General features: G+C 39.6%; 2 protein-coding genes across 5 annotated transcripts in view; one reads left to right on the top strand and one right to left on the bottom strand.

Annotated features, from left to right (window-relative positions):
* Nucleotides 1–14,969, top strand: part of LOC115468205 (E3 ubiquitin-protein ligase TRIM39-like) — a 1,720,076-nt gene that overhangs the window by 966,170 nt on the left and 738,937 nt on the right. The gene's annotated exons all lie outside the window — the stretch shown is intronic.
* The window catches only part of LOC115468296 (E3 ubiquitin-protein ligase TRIM39-like), an 83,223-nt gene that overhangs the window by 59,792 nt on the left and 8,462 nt on the right, over nucleotides 1–14,969 (bottom strand). For 2 of the 4 annotated variants that reach the window (XM_030199927.1, XM_030199926.1), the window contains exon 5: nucleotides 11,225–11,334. The exons of 1 other annotated variant lie outside the window; for it this stretch is intronic. In XM_030199927.1, the coding sequence (XP_030055787.1) occupies nucleotides 11,225–11,334 (110 nt within the window). Of the gene's footprint in view, nucleotides 1–10,651; nucleotides 10,658–11,224; nucleotides 11,335–14,969 lie in introns of all 4 variants that reach the window. One more of the 4 variants, XR_003941840.1, reaches the window with a different exon arrangement.

Genomic DNA, 14,969 nt, shown 5'->3' on the forward strand with positions numbered 1-14,969 from the left:
GTAAATGTGAGCCCTCCAAAACCCACCCAAAACCCTCTGTACCCACATCTAGGTGCCCCCCTTCACCCATAAGGGCTATGGTAGTGGTGTACAGTTGTGGGTGATCCTTGTGGTACTCCACATTCAGGTTTCCATGGTGTAGACGTTTTTGAGTTTGAGATCACTTGATAAGATCTTGCTGTTAGGAAGCCTTTAAACCATTTTAGTATGTTTCTTCCAATCCCGAAGTAGTCTAGGATGTTTGGGAGTATTTGGTGGCTGACAATGTCGAACGCACTGGACATATCAAATTGTAGGAGTTGTACATTGTTTCCAGTTGCAATTAGTTGTTTGAATTTGGTTATGAGAGTGGTTATCACTGTTTCAGTGCTATGGTAGGATAGAAATCCTGACTGTGATTCATTAGTATTGTAAATTTGTTTAGATAATCGGTGAGTTGTTTGGTTACCATACTTTCCATTAGTTTTACTATCAGGGGGATGGATGCTACTGGTCGATAGTTGGTTGTGTCATTTAGTTTTTTCTTTAAGTCCTTGGGTATGGGTGTGAGTAATATATTTCCTTTGTCCTTGGGGAAGAGTCCGTGTTGTAGCATGTAGTTCAGGTGTGACGTAAGATCTGTTATGAAGCGTTTGGGGGCAGACCTTATTAGGCTACTGGGGCAAATATCCAGTTTGGAGTGGGTTTTGGAGAATTTATTGAGTGCTTGAGTGATGGTTTCTTCGGTTAGCAGATCGAAGTCATTCCAGATTCGGTCTGCTGGGTATTCACCTGGAGAAGGGTCCAGGCCTTCCATAAATTTTTCGTGATCAGTGGTATTGAGTGGTAGTGTGGATCGAAGTTTTATAATTTTCTCATTGAAGTATTTGGCAAGTTGGTCTGCTGATGGGGTGTCTGTGCTGGCTGTGGTAACCGGTGCGGTGTCTATTAGTTTATTCACAAGTTGGTAGAGTTTGTGTGCGTCTTTGTAGTCTGGTCCTATTTTGGTTTTGTAGTATGCTCTTTTGGTTTGTCTTATTGTATATTTGTATTTTCTTTGCATTTGTTTCCAGTCTTTGAGTGTATGTTCATTTTTTGTTCTTTGCCAAGCGCGTTCGAGTCTCCTGACTTGTGTTTTTAGTTTTTTCAGTTCTTCGTTGAACCAAGATATTGAGCTGTGTCTTCGTGTGGTTCTTGTTTGTAGTGGTGCAATTTCGTCTAGTATGTTCCTGCATCTGTCATCCCAATTTTGGAGATAGTATTTGGAGTCTGTCTGTGCTAACCATTCATTTTTGTAGATCTATTGCCAGAATGTAGCAGGATCAATCTGTCCTCTAGTGGTGTTGGTTGTGCATTCTTGCTTGGGTTGCGTGTCTTTTTTCCGCCATTGTAGGGCTGCGTTTAATTTATGGTGGTCTGACCATGGTATGGCCGTCCATTTTGTGTCTGTTAGTATAAGGTTTGAGTCTGAAGATAGTTTGTATGTAATGAGGTCAGTTGTGTGTCCTTTGATATGTGTAGCTTGCATATTAGGCAAGTTAAGGTCCCATAGTTGTAGGAAGTCTTTGCAGTCACTTGTATTGGTTGCATTAGGGTCTTCCAGGTGTAGGTTTATGTCACCTATTATGAGTAAGTTGGAGTTGGATATACATGTATTCAATATAAAATCCATAAAGTTTGACTGGCATTCTTGCCAATTCCCTAGTGTAAAACAGGACCACATTTAGAAGGTCAAACAAGGGGGCATGGTGGATTCTAACTGAGGTAATTTCGAGTTTTGGTGTTATAGACTCAGCAGTTGGTGTTACGGTGAAGTGGGATCTGTAGATTAGTGCTATTCCACCTCCTCTTTTTTTCTTTCCTTGTCCAGTGTGTAATTTTGTAACCTGGGGGGCAGAGTTCTAGGATTATAGGGTCCTTGTGATCGTGGATCCAGGTTTCACTGATGAGTATTAGGTCAAGGTTGTCTGCCGTGATCCAGTCAGTTATTGTTGTTGTTTTATTTACTACTGATCTGGCGTTTATGTATCCCACCTGAATTGTTTGGTAGGGGTGTTTTATATTCATAGTTGTGATGATTTTCTTAAGTTGTCTGTTCTCTTGTTGTGTAGGTTTATTATGTTCTTTCTTTCCTTTGTGATGTGTTTGTCCTCATGGGGTAGTTTTTTCATTGTTTTGATTATTGTTGTTCTGGTGAGGTGTGTTGTGCCTGGGTAATCTGAAGAGATTAAGTATTGTGGGTATTTTGTTGGTGTTTGTGAGGGGGTGGTTAGTGTTTGGTGAATTAGAGATAGTGTGTAGGTTATTAGAATTAGTTTGGTGATAATCATTTTGTTGTGTCTGTTTGGGATTCTCTTTAAGGTGGGAGTGGTTTTTTTTTTTTTTTAGGAGTTTTTAAACACTGGCAAGAGAGTGAGTTTGGTTTGATGGTTTTTGCCAACTTGTCATTTTAGATATTTGATGCTTTTTTGCCTAGTGCCTTCCACATTTTGTATTTTTTATTATTTTTTTTATATTATGGCTCTGTTGCTTCAATATGTGCTCTTTATCACTGATTTTCAACATTCACCGTAAACAAAAGCAACCTGAGGAAATAGTTTTTCATGGAAAGGAAGGTGGATCTTTGAAGAGTCTCTCACAGGGGAGGTGGAGACAAAAGAATCTCTCAGGGTTTGCAAAATGATGGTTGAAGGTCTGTGGTAAGTGAGACGGGCAGACTGGATGGGGCTTATGGACTCCATCTTCTGAGATGTTCAGTATTTCTGTCTGTGGTCAGAATTCTCTCAGATTTTCACCAATAGATAATAGTTTCTTGGTACGTTACCCCGTCACTATACTGCAACAACTCCAGAAACGGATTATACTTCTGTCTCTGGTACACTTCCGAGCAGTCTATCCTTCCACTGTCCACACTAAACTTGCTAATCTCAGGGTCAATAATAGCACTGAAATTTGGACAGTCTGTCACGGCATTATCGACGCAGTGCCAGGATGGTCTGGAGGTTGAGCTTGGGTAGAGTCAGAAGTTACCTCATTAGCACCAATATTCAGTCCTGTAACTGGGTAACTGTCTGGATAAAGTTAGGACAGCAAAACGTCTGTGGTAACTTTATATGTGTAATTATTCGGTAGCCATCAGAATATTGCCAGTCAATGTATATCCACATACTCAGTACCGGTATCTGGGTACAGCCCAGCACTGAAAATCCAGGTATTAAAAACCTGCAGTGGCCAGTGTTTAAAAGAGGCTGAATATCACAACTTCAATATTACTCTCTGAATGGCTGGATCTAATATAGGGAATGCTTTCCCGGGAGAAACTGAATTACAGGCTGATTATTTAAACTTTAGAAAACGAGATCAAGATGGCGTCCATGGGAGGAGCTGCGTTTTGAGGCTCCGAGACACGAGAAGGCAGTTTTGGCGTTTTTCCTTCCCCTGCCCAAAATATGGTCAAGAGGAAGGGAAAGATCGGTGCTAAAGCCCCCCCTAGCACCAGGAACAGCTTATCGCAGAGGCAGCCTACTCTACAAGCCTTTGGGCTACAAACGCTGGGATCACAAGCTTCCGCCCAGGTTGGATCTCCGAAACAACATCATACCGGAGATCTTGGCGTGGAGGCGCTATCGTAGAGTTGCACCACTGAGACCAGGTGGAGAGACGGACCCTACAGGAGAGCTTCATTTGGATAGACTTGAAGCTGGTGACATCTGAGCGCAGGTCGGGAGGAGTAGAGATTGTATCCGCTTCCATTCAGACGCCGCCATCAGCGAGACTCGGCGAATTAACAAGACCAGCAACCGTTACACTGGAGACCCTTTGGGATGCCATCCAGGCAATGAATGGCTCCCTGCTACAGATTTCATCCGCATTGACTGCTGAAGTGAAGGAAGTTAAAAATTCTCAACAGCTAATGGAGTCGAGAACAGCGAAGCAAGAGGAGAAAAGTGAGTCAAATTCTCTTGCAATTAAAAAATTACAAACTCTAGTTGAAAATGTTCTTATGGAGAAAGAAAGGCATCAAAGGAAAGTAGAATTTTTGGATAACCAACTTAGACGAAATAATTTGCGGTTTTTAAACTTTCCTAAAAGCCCTTTACTACCTCCATTAGAGATGTTACAGAAATATTTCCTTGAGATCCTAAGGATTGCAAAAGAGGTTTTTCCTCCGATCGTGAAGGTTTATTACATCACAAGAATTAAGACAAACCTGGAGAGAGCTCCAGATTTAAATCTTACCCAATTTCTTGAGACATCACTAGAGTCTATTACTGAATGCACTACTCTCCTGATTTCCTTTGCGTTCGAGACTGATCGTAATAACATTTTGCGCCTTTACTTCAAATTTAGGGAAGCCCAATTTTTTGGCTCGAAGATACAGATTTTTCCTGACGTCAACAAATCTACACAGAAGAAAAGGCGAGAATTTTTGGGGCTTAGGCCTCGAACTCTCTCCCTGGGAGGATCATTCAAACTCAAATTTGCATGCAGATGATTTGTTTCTTTTGCTAACGTTTATTATGTATTCTTTGACCCAGAAAAATTGAAGCTCCTATTAATAAGTAAGGAAAGCAGGGACCTTCAAGCCTCGGTGTTACCAATAGGGAGCTAAAACCATTGGCAAAGCTTGTGATTTTGTCCTCCTTAATGTTTTGCTATGAGTTTTTTTTTTTTACTCAATTTTTTCCTATGACTATTACCTTGTATCTTGATCGTTAAATTTGTGGTCTTATTTATTATTATTTTGTTACATTTGTACCCCGCGCTTTCCCACTCATGGCAGGCTCAATGCGGCTTACATGGGGCAATGGAGGGTTAAGTGACTTGCCCAGAGTCACAAGGAGCTGCCTGTGCCTGAAGTGGGAATCAAACTCAGTTCCTCAGTTCCCCAGGACCAAAGTCCACCACCCTAACCACTAGGCCACTCCTCCACTGTTGCTACTATTTGAGATTCTACATGGAATGTTGCTATTCCACTAGTCGGCCCTTGCAGATCACCAATGTGGCCGCGCAGGCTTCTGCTTCTGTGAGTCTGACGTCCTGCACGTATGTGCAGGACGTCAGACTCACAGAAACAGAAGCCTGCGCAGCCTTCTACAAGGAATTGTTGCTAGTGGAATAGCAACATTCCATGTAGAATCTCAAACAGTAGCAACATTCCATGTAGAATCTCCAATAGTATCTATTTTATTTTTGTTACATTTGTACCCTGCGCTTTCCCACTCATGGCAGGCTCAATGCGGCTTACATGGGGCAATGGAGGGTTAAGTGACTTGCCCAGAGTCACAAGGAGCTGCCTGTGCCTGAAGTGGGAATCAAACTCAGTTCCCCAGGACCAAAGTCCACCACCCTAACCACTAGGCCACTCCTCCACTAAGTACTTAAGACATTCTCTGAAAATCCATGGTAATGTAATGGATGGTCTTTCTTATTCTTTTGGATGTATTTCCTGATCGCTATACATTTATTATTGTGAATGTATTATTTGAAATTCAATAAACATAATAATAATAAAAAAAATAAATGTTAGAAAACAGTTGAAATCCTTTTTATATACTCAGTTCTTTCTTTAATCAGGCATTTGGTAATTGATCATCACTGAAGTATAAATACTGTTATGTTTGTTGGAATGTATTGTATTTTACATGCATTGACTGTCAGATATTATTTCTCTGTGATTACTCTGTGACCTCTGATGTGAATTACTTAGAGAGGTCACACAGCTATGCAACTTCCTGTGGGGGTTAGACACAGCACATGGAGCTCATGATCTCTCCTAACCTGAGAGGATCTATGGTGGCTTGAGCATCCATTACCATCTAAGCACATGGAAGGAGCTGATAATACAAATGTATAGTATTATGTATATATAAGCCTGTCTGATTATAATCTAACTACAAACTGTGAGTAAACAGATGTTTTGTTACTTCAACTTTAAAGTGACTCAGCAGTGAATTATTCAGGGGTGAATGAGAGAGAGATGAAGAAAGAAATTAACATTTCTAAAGCTGAAGCTGTGTGTACTAAAATCTGCTAATTATTTACTACAAATAATCCAACAAAAGGGTTATGGGCCCAGGGCTCAGGAATTGAAAAAGAAGAGAAATATTACCAGGCAGTAAAAAAGCCACATTTTTCTCTTAAGTTTTAACAGAAAGATTCAGTCTGTCTCTCTCTCCCCCCACACAGCAGGCAAGGCTAAGAAAATGGCTGAGGGAGGAAATTCACAATTTTTCCACTCTCTCAAAGTGCCTAAATTAACTGAATTTAATTATCAGCAGTGGGAACTAAGATTCATATGTCTCCTTCGAGCAAAAAGATTAAATATATGCTTAGACCAATACAGAACAGCTGAAAATATGGCTGAATGGGACAATGCAAACTATTATGTGAAGTGCATGTTTTTGGAAGCTCTCTCAGAGAAACAAGCCATATTAGTGGAGGGAAAAGATACACCAAAGGACATTTTATATAAACTGAGAACTATGTATGCAACTACATATGCAAAGCAGCAACCAATTTGGTTAGCAGAGTTGAATGAAACCAAATTAAGGGATAAAAGTAAATGTAATGATCACATTATGCATCTTATGTCTTCATTTCAAAAGTTAGAACTTTCTGGAATTCCCATGTGTGATGCATTGAAAAGAGCATTTCTTTTTACCTCACTATCAAAGAAGTTTGATGTTTTTAGGTCTGTAAATGAGGCCATTGAAGGGCAATCTTTTGAACAGACAACATCAAAACTAAGGCAGGAATGCATAATAAATGATTCTGAGGAGATGTGTTCTCAAAGCAAGTCAGAGAGAAATGAAACAAATTTCTTGGCAAAGAACAGAGGAAGGCGGAGCTATGGGAAAACTCCACCCAAGGGCAAGCTGATTTGCTATTCATGTGGAAAGGAGGGACATGTATCTAAATGGTGTAAGGAAACACAAAACACTCCCTCTAGCTCACCTAAGCCAATGGAAGAAAAGAATTTTCAAACCAGGAAATGTATGAAGGACAATAATAAACAAAAGGGCTTTCTAATGGCAGAAAAATCTTTGACTATGGTAAATAATAATTCAAATGAAAGTACTTGGATTTTGGATTCGGGGAGCACATGCCATTTAACCAATTCTAAGGATTTCTTTCAGGAAATGTGTCCAGAAGAAGGTATTCTTAAAACTGCAAACGCAGGGACTGCTAAGATCCAAGCAAAAGGTATTGGATTCTTAAAATGCAAAGTGTCTAATGAAGTTAAAGAAATTCCTGTAAGTGATGTCTTGTATATTCCCCAAGCAGTTTGCAATATGCTTAGTGTATCTACATTAGATAAGAAGGGATTTGTGATTCATTTTGAAAACAGTAAGTGCACAATCTCTAAAAATGATGAAGTGTATGCTGAAGCTTTATGCATAATGATGTTTATAAACTGAGCATTTCAGGTGAAGCCTCACATATGGCGCAAGTAAGGAAGAATGATGGTAAATGTAGTCTGGAAATCTGGCACCGCCGCCTGGGACATCGTGATTTTAAGGTGATCCAGGATCTTTACAGTAAGCAACTAGCCACCGGCATTCAGATAAGTGCAGATGCTGGTAAAATGGAGAAATGCATAGACTGTGTTACTCAAAAAGGTGTGAGACCCTCATTTCCTGCATACACAGGAAATAGGAGTAATAAAGTACTGGACTTAATACACAGTGACTTATGTGGACCGTTTAATATCCCATCATTGGGAAATAACAGATTTGTGCTAATATTCTTGGATGATTTCTCTAGATATTGTGTGGCCTATTTGCTGAAAGAAAAAAGTCAAGTCACAGACATGCTGAAGAAATACGTAGCCATGGTGAGCAATAAATTTGAAAGAAAACCAAAGGTTCTTCAGACCGACAATGGTGGTGAGTTCACTTCACAAAGCATGCGCACATTTCTAGAACAAGAAGGCATTCAGCATATCACAACAGTAGCTTACACACCAGAGCAAAATTCTGTTGCAGAGAGAAAATTTAGGTCACTTGTGGAAATGACCAGATGTATGCTGTCAGATAGCAATCTCCCTAAAAGACTATGGGGGGAAGCCATTCTCACAGCAGTGTACCTACAAAACAGAATGCCAACTAAAGGCGCTGAGCGCACACCACATGAGACATGGCATGGTAGGAAGCCAAACCTGTCACACATAAGAACATTTGGAAGTACAGCATATGCTCATGTACCAAAGCAAAGAAGGCATAAGCTGGATTCCACAACAGAAAGGGGCATTTTAATTGGCTATGCTCCAGGACACAAAGGATATAGAATTTTGAATCTGAAAACTGGCATTGTTGGCATAAGACATGTTACATATTTTGATGAAAACAAAAGGGTTGATAAAGGCTGGATTATCCCAGATGAGCCTTATCATCCAGAATATGAAACTAGAACCATAATAGACATGCCAGTGTATATAAATGCCATACCAAGGCAGATGTCTGAAAGCAACTCATCTGTATCTAACGAGGAACAGGCAGAGGAAGCAGACACAGAAAGGATCATCGCAGGAGACAGTACAGTTGGAGAAGGGGAATCAATTGGAGAAGGATTCTCAGATTTAGAGGATGCAGAAAGGTCAGACCAACCTGTTGTCAGACGCTCATCCAGGGAAAACAAAGGTGTTCCACCCCCAAGACTGTCTTACCTAACAAAGTCAGCAGAAGCTCAAGAGCCCTTAACATGGGATGAGATTGAGAAAATGCCAGCAGAAGAAGCTGCTGAATGGCGTAAAGCTGCACAAGAAGAAATTGATGCATTGGATAAAAATAATACTTGGATTCTTACAAAATTACCTCCTGGCAAGAAAGCTATAGGATGCAAATGGGTATTCAAGTTAAAAGGAATGCACAAGGAAAGTGGAAAGGTATAAAGCCAGATTAGTCGCAAAGGGATATCTTCAAAATATGGAGAAGATTTTGATGAAGTGTTTGCACCTGTAGTGAAACACACGACAATAAGAACACTTCTGAGCATTGCAGTCTCAAAAGGCATGCAAGTCAACCACATTGATGTGAAAACAGCATTTCTTCATGGAGATATAACTGAAGACTTGTACATGGAACAGCCAACAGGTTTCATAAATACAAAACAAAGACAGCTAGTGTGTAAATTAAACAAAGGTCTTTATGGATTAAAGCAAAGTGCAAAATGTTGGAATGAAAAATTGCATGAAATATTGACAAATTTAGGATTTAAGCAAGGTGAAGCAGATAAATGCTTGTACACTAGGTGCAGAAATGGACAATATGCATACATTTTAGCTTTTGTTGATGATCTGCTCATTGCAAGCAAAAGTGAGCAAGAGTACAAGGACATTGTAAAATATTTAAACCTCAATGTTGAGATAAAAGAACTTGGTAATGTGTCATACTATCTTGGTATAGAAATTGAGAAACAAAATGATGGTTCTTATCTTCTAAGCCAGAAGCAGAAAATAAATGAGCTTATTGAAAGTTTAGGTATGCAAGATGCCCAAGTTGTAAGCACTCCCATGATCACTGATTTTCTGAAGGATGAAACAGTAAGAGAACCTTTACCAGATAACATCCAATATAGATCAGCCATAGGTAAGCTTTTATATCTAACTACCACATACAGGGCTGATATAGCAAATGCAGTAGGAATTTTGAGCAGAAGGGTCAGCTCACCTACCAAATCAGATTGGACTGCAGTTAAAAGGATGGTAAGGTATTTAAAGGGTACCATTGATTGTAAATTAAAGATTTCAGCCAATAGTAACCCAAAACTAATATGTTACTGTGATTCAGATTGGGCAGGGGATCATTCTGATTATAAATCCACAAGTGGATATGTGTTTATGTATGGAAATGTACAAATTTCATGGGCCAGTCATAAACAAAGTATTGTGAGTCTGTCTTCTACAGAAGCTGAATATGTGGCCGTATCGGAAGCGTGCAGAGAACTGATGTGGATTGAAAAACTTTTGCTGGATTTTGGAATAGCTGAAAAGAGACCAATCCAGATAATGGAAGATAATCAGAGCTGCATCCGACTGTCACAGAATGACAAGGTTCAGTCACGCACCAAGCACATCGCAACGAAATACTACAACGTGCGAGAGCTGGCGAAAGAAGGGGTCATCAGTCTACACTATTGTCACACCAGTGAGATGACAGCTGACATCATGACCAAACCATTACCCAGAGAACATTTTGTGAATCTGCATATAAAGCTTGGACTTTGTATGAATAAATAATTGCATGACAGTTATGCATGAGAAGGGGTTTGTTGGAATGTATTGTATTTTACATGCATTGACTGTCAGATATTATTTCTCTGTGATTACTCTGTGACCTCTGATGTGAATTACTTAGAGAGGTCACACAGCTATGCAACTTCCTGTGGGGGTTAGACACAGCACATGGAGCTCATGATCTCTCCTAACCTGAGAGGATCTATGGTGGCTTGAGCATCCATTACCATCTAAGCACATGGAAGGAGCTGATAATACAAATGTATAGTATTATGTATATATAAGCCTGTCTGATTATAATCTAACTACAAACTGTGAGTAAACAGATGTTTTGTTACTTCAACTTTAAAGTGACTCAGCAGTGAATTATTCAGGGGTGAATGAGAGAGAGATGAAGAAAGAAATTAACATTTCTAAAGCTGAAGCTGTGTGTACTAAAATCTGCTAATTATTTACTACAAATAATCCAACAATGTTGATCAGGTATTCACAGAGTGTATGTTAATGATACATAATTAATTTGTCTGCCAGTAATTGATATGAATGTTATAGTCTCAGTTAAATGTTTAATTGCTTTTATATAGGTTGTATTATACTGTGCCTAGAACTGCAGGTAGATGTAGATTATAAATTATTTTAAACAAATAAATACAATAAATTTAGTTGCTTAGTTTCTAAAGTAGGTTTCCTATAAGGGGTTTTTCCTTTTAAGTATTAAACGAAGGTCTCTGTTAGGTGAATATTGGGATTTGATCCTTAGAAAGCAGTTGAGGTGGGTTGAACAGTGTAACAATGTAACTTACTGCAGAGTGAACAATGTAACACTATAAATTACTGTGGGGTGAACAGTGCTACACTGTATTTTCCTGGGGGCTGAACAATGTAACACTGTGTCCTACTGTGGTGTCTGTTTCTCAGATTTATACTTTTATTTCTGCACATTTTTACTGGAATCATCCAGAGCATTTGTAAAGAAGACAAACCAAATTAAAGAGATCAATTCCTCACCTCCAAATTTTATAATCCATTTCTTCAGTTGCTGAGGGTAACTCAGTTGGAAACCCATTTTCAGATCAGTAAAAACAGCCTCTGGTTCTGGAAACTTCATTTTCTGACACCTATAGGTTAGAGAGTCACTGGGATTATTCTGGGAGATGTTCACACCCAGGGGATAGAGATATGAACAATGGAAGGAATGAAATATACAATGAACACTCAGTTTTCTGTGATTATGGGACTGATTTTTGAAACAGGAAAACATTGAAAAAGTGGCACAAAATGGCATTTGGAAATCGCTGTGTTTGAAACCCATTTTTTAAACATTTTCTTACGCAAGGGACTGTGATAGGGGTGGGATTTGTGCATTCCTAACACTCGAAGGTTTTTCTGCCACAATGGAACACAACAAAAATATTCAGGGCTACAATTTAGATATTTTGGTCTAGATTTGTTTTTATCACAACTAAGTCACAACAAGGTGCCTTAAATGACCAAATGACTACTGGAGGGATTAAGGCATGACCCCCCTTACTTCCCTAGTGGTCACTGACCCCCTCCCACCCTCCAAAGATGTGAAAGAAACAGTACATACCAACCTTTATGTCAGTCTCAGACGTTATGGTCAGTACTATTAGAGCAGCAATCAGGTCCCTGGAGTAGCCTAGTGGTCGGTGCAGTGTACTGTAGAGAAGGGGACCAGGCCCATATCTCACTCTATCTGTTACACTTGTAGTGGAAAGTGTGAGGCTTCCAAAACTTACCAAAAAGCCTACTGTACCTACATATAGGTGACACCTGTAGCCATAAGGGCTATTGTAGTTGTGTACAGTAGTTTTTTGGTGGGTTTTGGGGGGCTCACCAAAGAAGAAAAGAAAAGGGTCACAACAAAAACAAGAAAAAAGAACTTACACTACAAGAGGCAAAATAGACCCACTAATATTCTGGCAAGAACTATACACTGACGAATGGGCAACTCCTACAAACTCACCCCAATTTCTACAGGAATGGGACAACAGATGCACAGCAATACTAGGCAATATAGCACCGCTCCAAACCGGAACCTCAAAAAGAAAAAACTCAATACCATGGTTTAACGACGAACTGAAAGCATTAAAAACACAGGTCAGAAGACTGGAAAGAATATGGAGCAAGAAAAAAGACGAACTCACTTTTAATGACTGGAAAAAGCTGCAAAGAAAATACAAATTTAAAATCAGACAAACCAAAAGAATGTACTACAAAACCGTAATAGGACCTAACTACAAGGACACACATAAGCTCTTCTCACTCGTGAACAAACTCCTAAATACTACACCGGTCACATCTAACAACACAGACACCCCATCCGCTACCAACTTAGCGAAGCATTTTAACGAAAAAATTATAAAACTCAGACGAATGATACCTTTGAATACCACCGACTATACAGGCATCCTTGAATGCCTTGATCCAAAACCTGGGGAATACCCAGCAGATCGTTCATGGACCAACTTCGACAAAATCTCAACAGATGAACTCTCACAATGGCTTAAAAAATATGACAAGTCTCAATGCAAACTAGACATTTGCCATGTTAGCCTAATAAGAGCCGCCCCCAAACAATTAAAAAAATACCTTACAGACCAAATAAACCACAGACTCCTAAACGGTTTATTCCCTACTAACAAAGGAAACATCCTACTCACTCCTTTGCAAAAAGACGCTAAGAAAAGCACAATGGACCTAACTAACTATCGACCAGTTGCATCAATTCCGCTCATAACCAAAATAATGGAGGGCATAGTTACGAAACAATTCACTGATTATCTAACTAAACACTAAATTTTACATGAGTCACAATCAGGATTTCGATCAAACCACAGCACCGAAACTTTACTAGTGGCGGCAATGAACTCATTCAAAAAAACAATTGCTACTGGCAAGAACATACTCGTACTACAATTTGACATGTCAAGCACCTTCGACATGGTTGATCATGGAATACTGCTTCATATACTAGAATACTTTGGAGTCGGAGGCCCAGTCCTCAAGTGGTTCGAGGGATTCCTCACCACCAGATCCTACCAAGTAATAATAGACGCCGAAAGATCACCTCCATGGATACCAGAATGCGGAGTTCCTCAAGGATCCCCCCTCTCACCAACCATCTTCAACCTAATGATGATACCTCTAGCTAAACTTCTCGCTGATCAAAACCTTAACCCTTACATATATGCAGACGATGTCACGATCTACATCCCGTTCAAACACAATCTTAATGAAATCACCAACGAGATCAACCAAAGCTTCAGAATCATGCATAGCTGGGCAGATTCATTCCAGTTAAAACTCAATGCAGAAAAAACTCAATGCCTAGTACTCACTTCTCAATACAACTCAAACGATTACTCCTCTATAACCACACCATACTGCACCCTTCCTATATCAGAAAACCTGAAGATTCTTGGAGTTACCATCGACCGAAACCTCACTCTCGATACCCACATGAAGAACACGACAAAAAAGATGTTCTATTCGATGTGGAAACTCAAAAGAGTTAAGCCTTTCTTCCCGAGAAACATTTTTCGTACCTTGGTACAATCTATGGTAATTAGTCACCTGGATTACTATAACACTCTGTACGCTGGCTGCAAAGAACAGACTATTAAGAAACTCCAAACAGCCCAAAATACCGCAGCCAGACTCATATTTGGAAAGACCAAATACGAAAGTGCGCAACCCTTAAGACAAAAACTTCACTGGCTTCCACTCAAGGAACGTATCGAATTCAAGATCTGCACGATCGTACACAAGATCATTCACGCAGATGCCCCATTGTACATGTTTAACCTTGTGGACCTACCTCCCAGAAATGCCAAGAAATCAGCCCGCAATTTCCTCAATCTGAACTTCCCCAGTTGTAAAGGACTTAAATATAAGCAGGCATACGCCACTACCTTCTCCTACAGAAGTACACAGATATGGAATGGGTTACCCCCAGCCCTAAAAACTATGGACAATCTAAGCAACTTTCGCAAATCTCTGAAGACACATCTCTTTAATAGAGCCTATAAAAAGACCCCTTAAAGACACAAATCACCTCCTAAACTATCCTATCTAACACCATATTCTCTAATTCCTCATACATCTCTGCTTACTTTTGATTGTATCCAATATCTTGTCATGACTTTTGTCATAACAACACTCTATAAGCCACTTTGAGCCTGCAAATAGGTGGGAAAATGTGGGGTACAAATGCAATAAATAAAAATAAAATTAATAAGATAATGGGGCAACGGTAAGATGTGTACCTGGGACCTTTTATGTGAAGTCCACTGCAGCTCCCCCTAGGGTGCCCCACTGCTCTGCTGGGATGTCTGTGTGGCCAGTCTACTAAGAATACTGGACAACATACAACAACGTCTAAAAATAGGTTTCAAAAATACTGATTTGGACATTTTTGTGAGAAAAATGACCAAATGCCACTTGTTTGTTTCCTGTACACATTAATTGATTTGATTTGCTTACTTTATTTATTTATTTATTTTTCTATTAGATTGTAAGCTCTTTGAGCAGGGACTGTCTTTCTTCTATGTTTGTACAGCGCTGCGTATGCCTTGTAGCGCTATAGAAATGCTAAATAGTAGTAGTAGTAGTAGTAACATACATCCTAATGGCTTGATTTTGTGCGTTTTTCACTTAGATGTTTTAGGTTTATATAGAATTTAGATCTAAATGTAATCTACCAGTTGGATTCTGTCTCCCAGTCATGTAA

This window comes from Microcaecilia unicolor, chromosome 4 (genome assembly GCF_901765095.1).
Source record: "Microcaecilia unicolor chromosome 4, aMicUni1.1, whole genome shotgun sequence".
NCBI classification, from domain to species: Eukaryota; Metazoa; Chordata; class Amphibia; order Gymnophiona; family Siphonopidae; genus Microcaecilia; species Microcaecilia unicolor.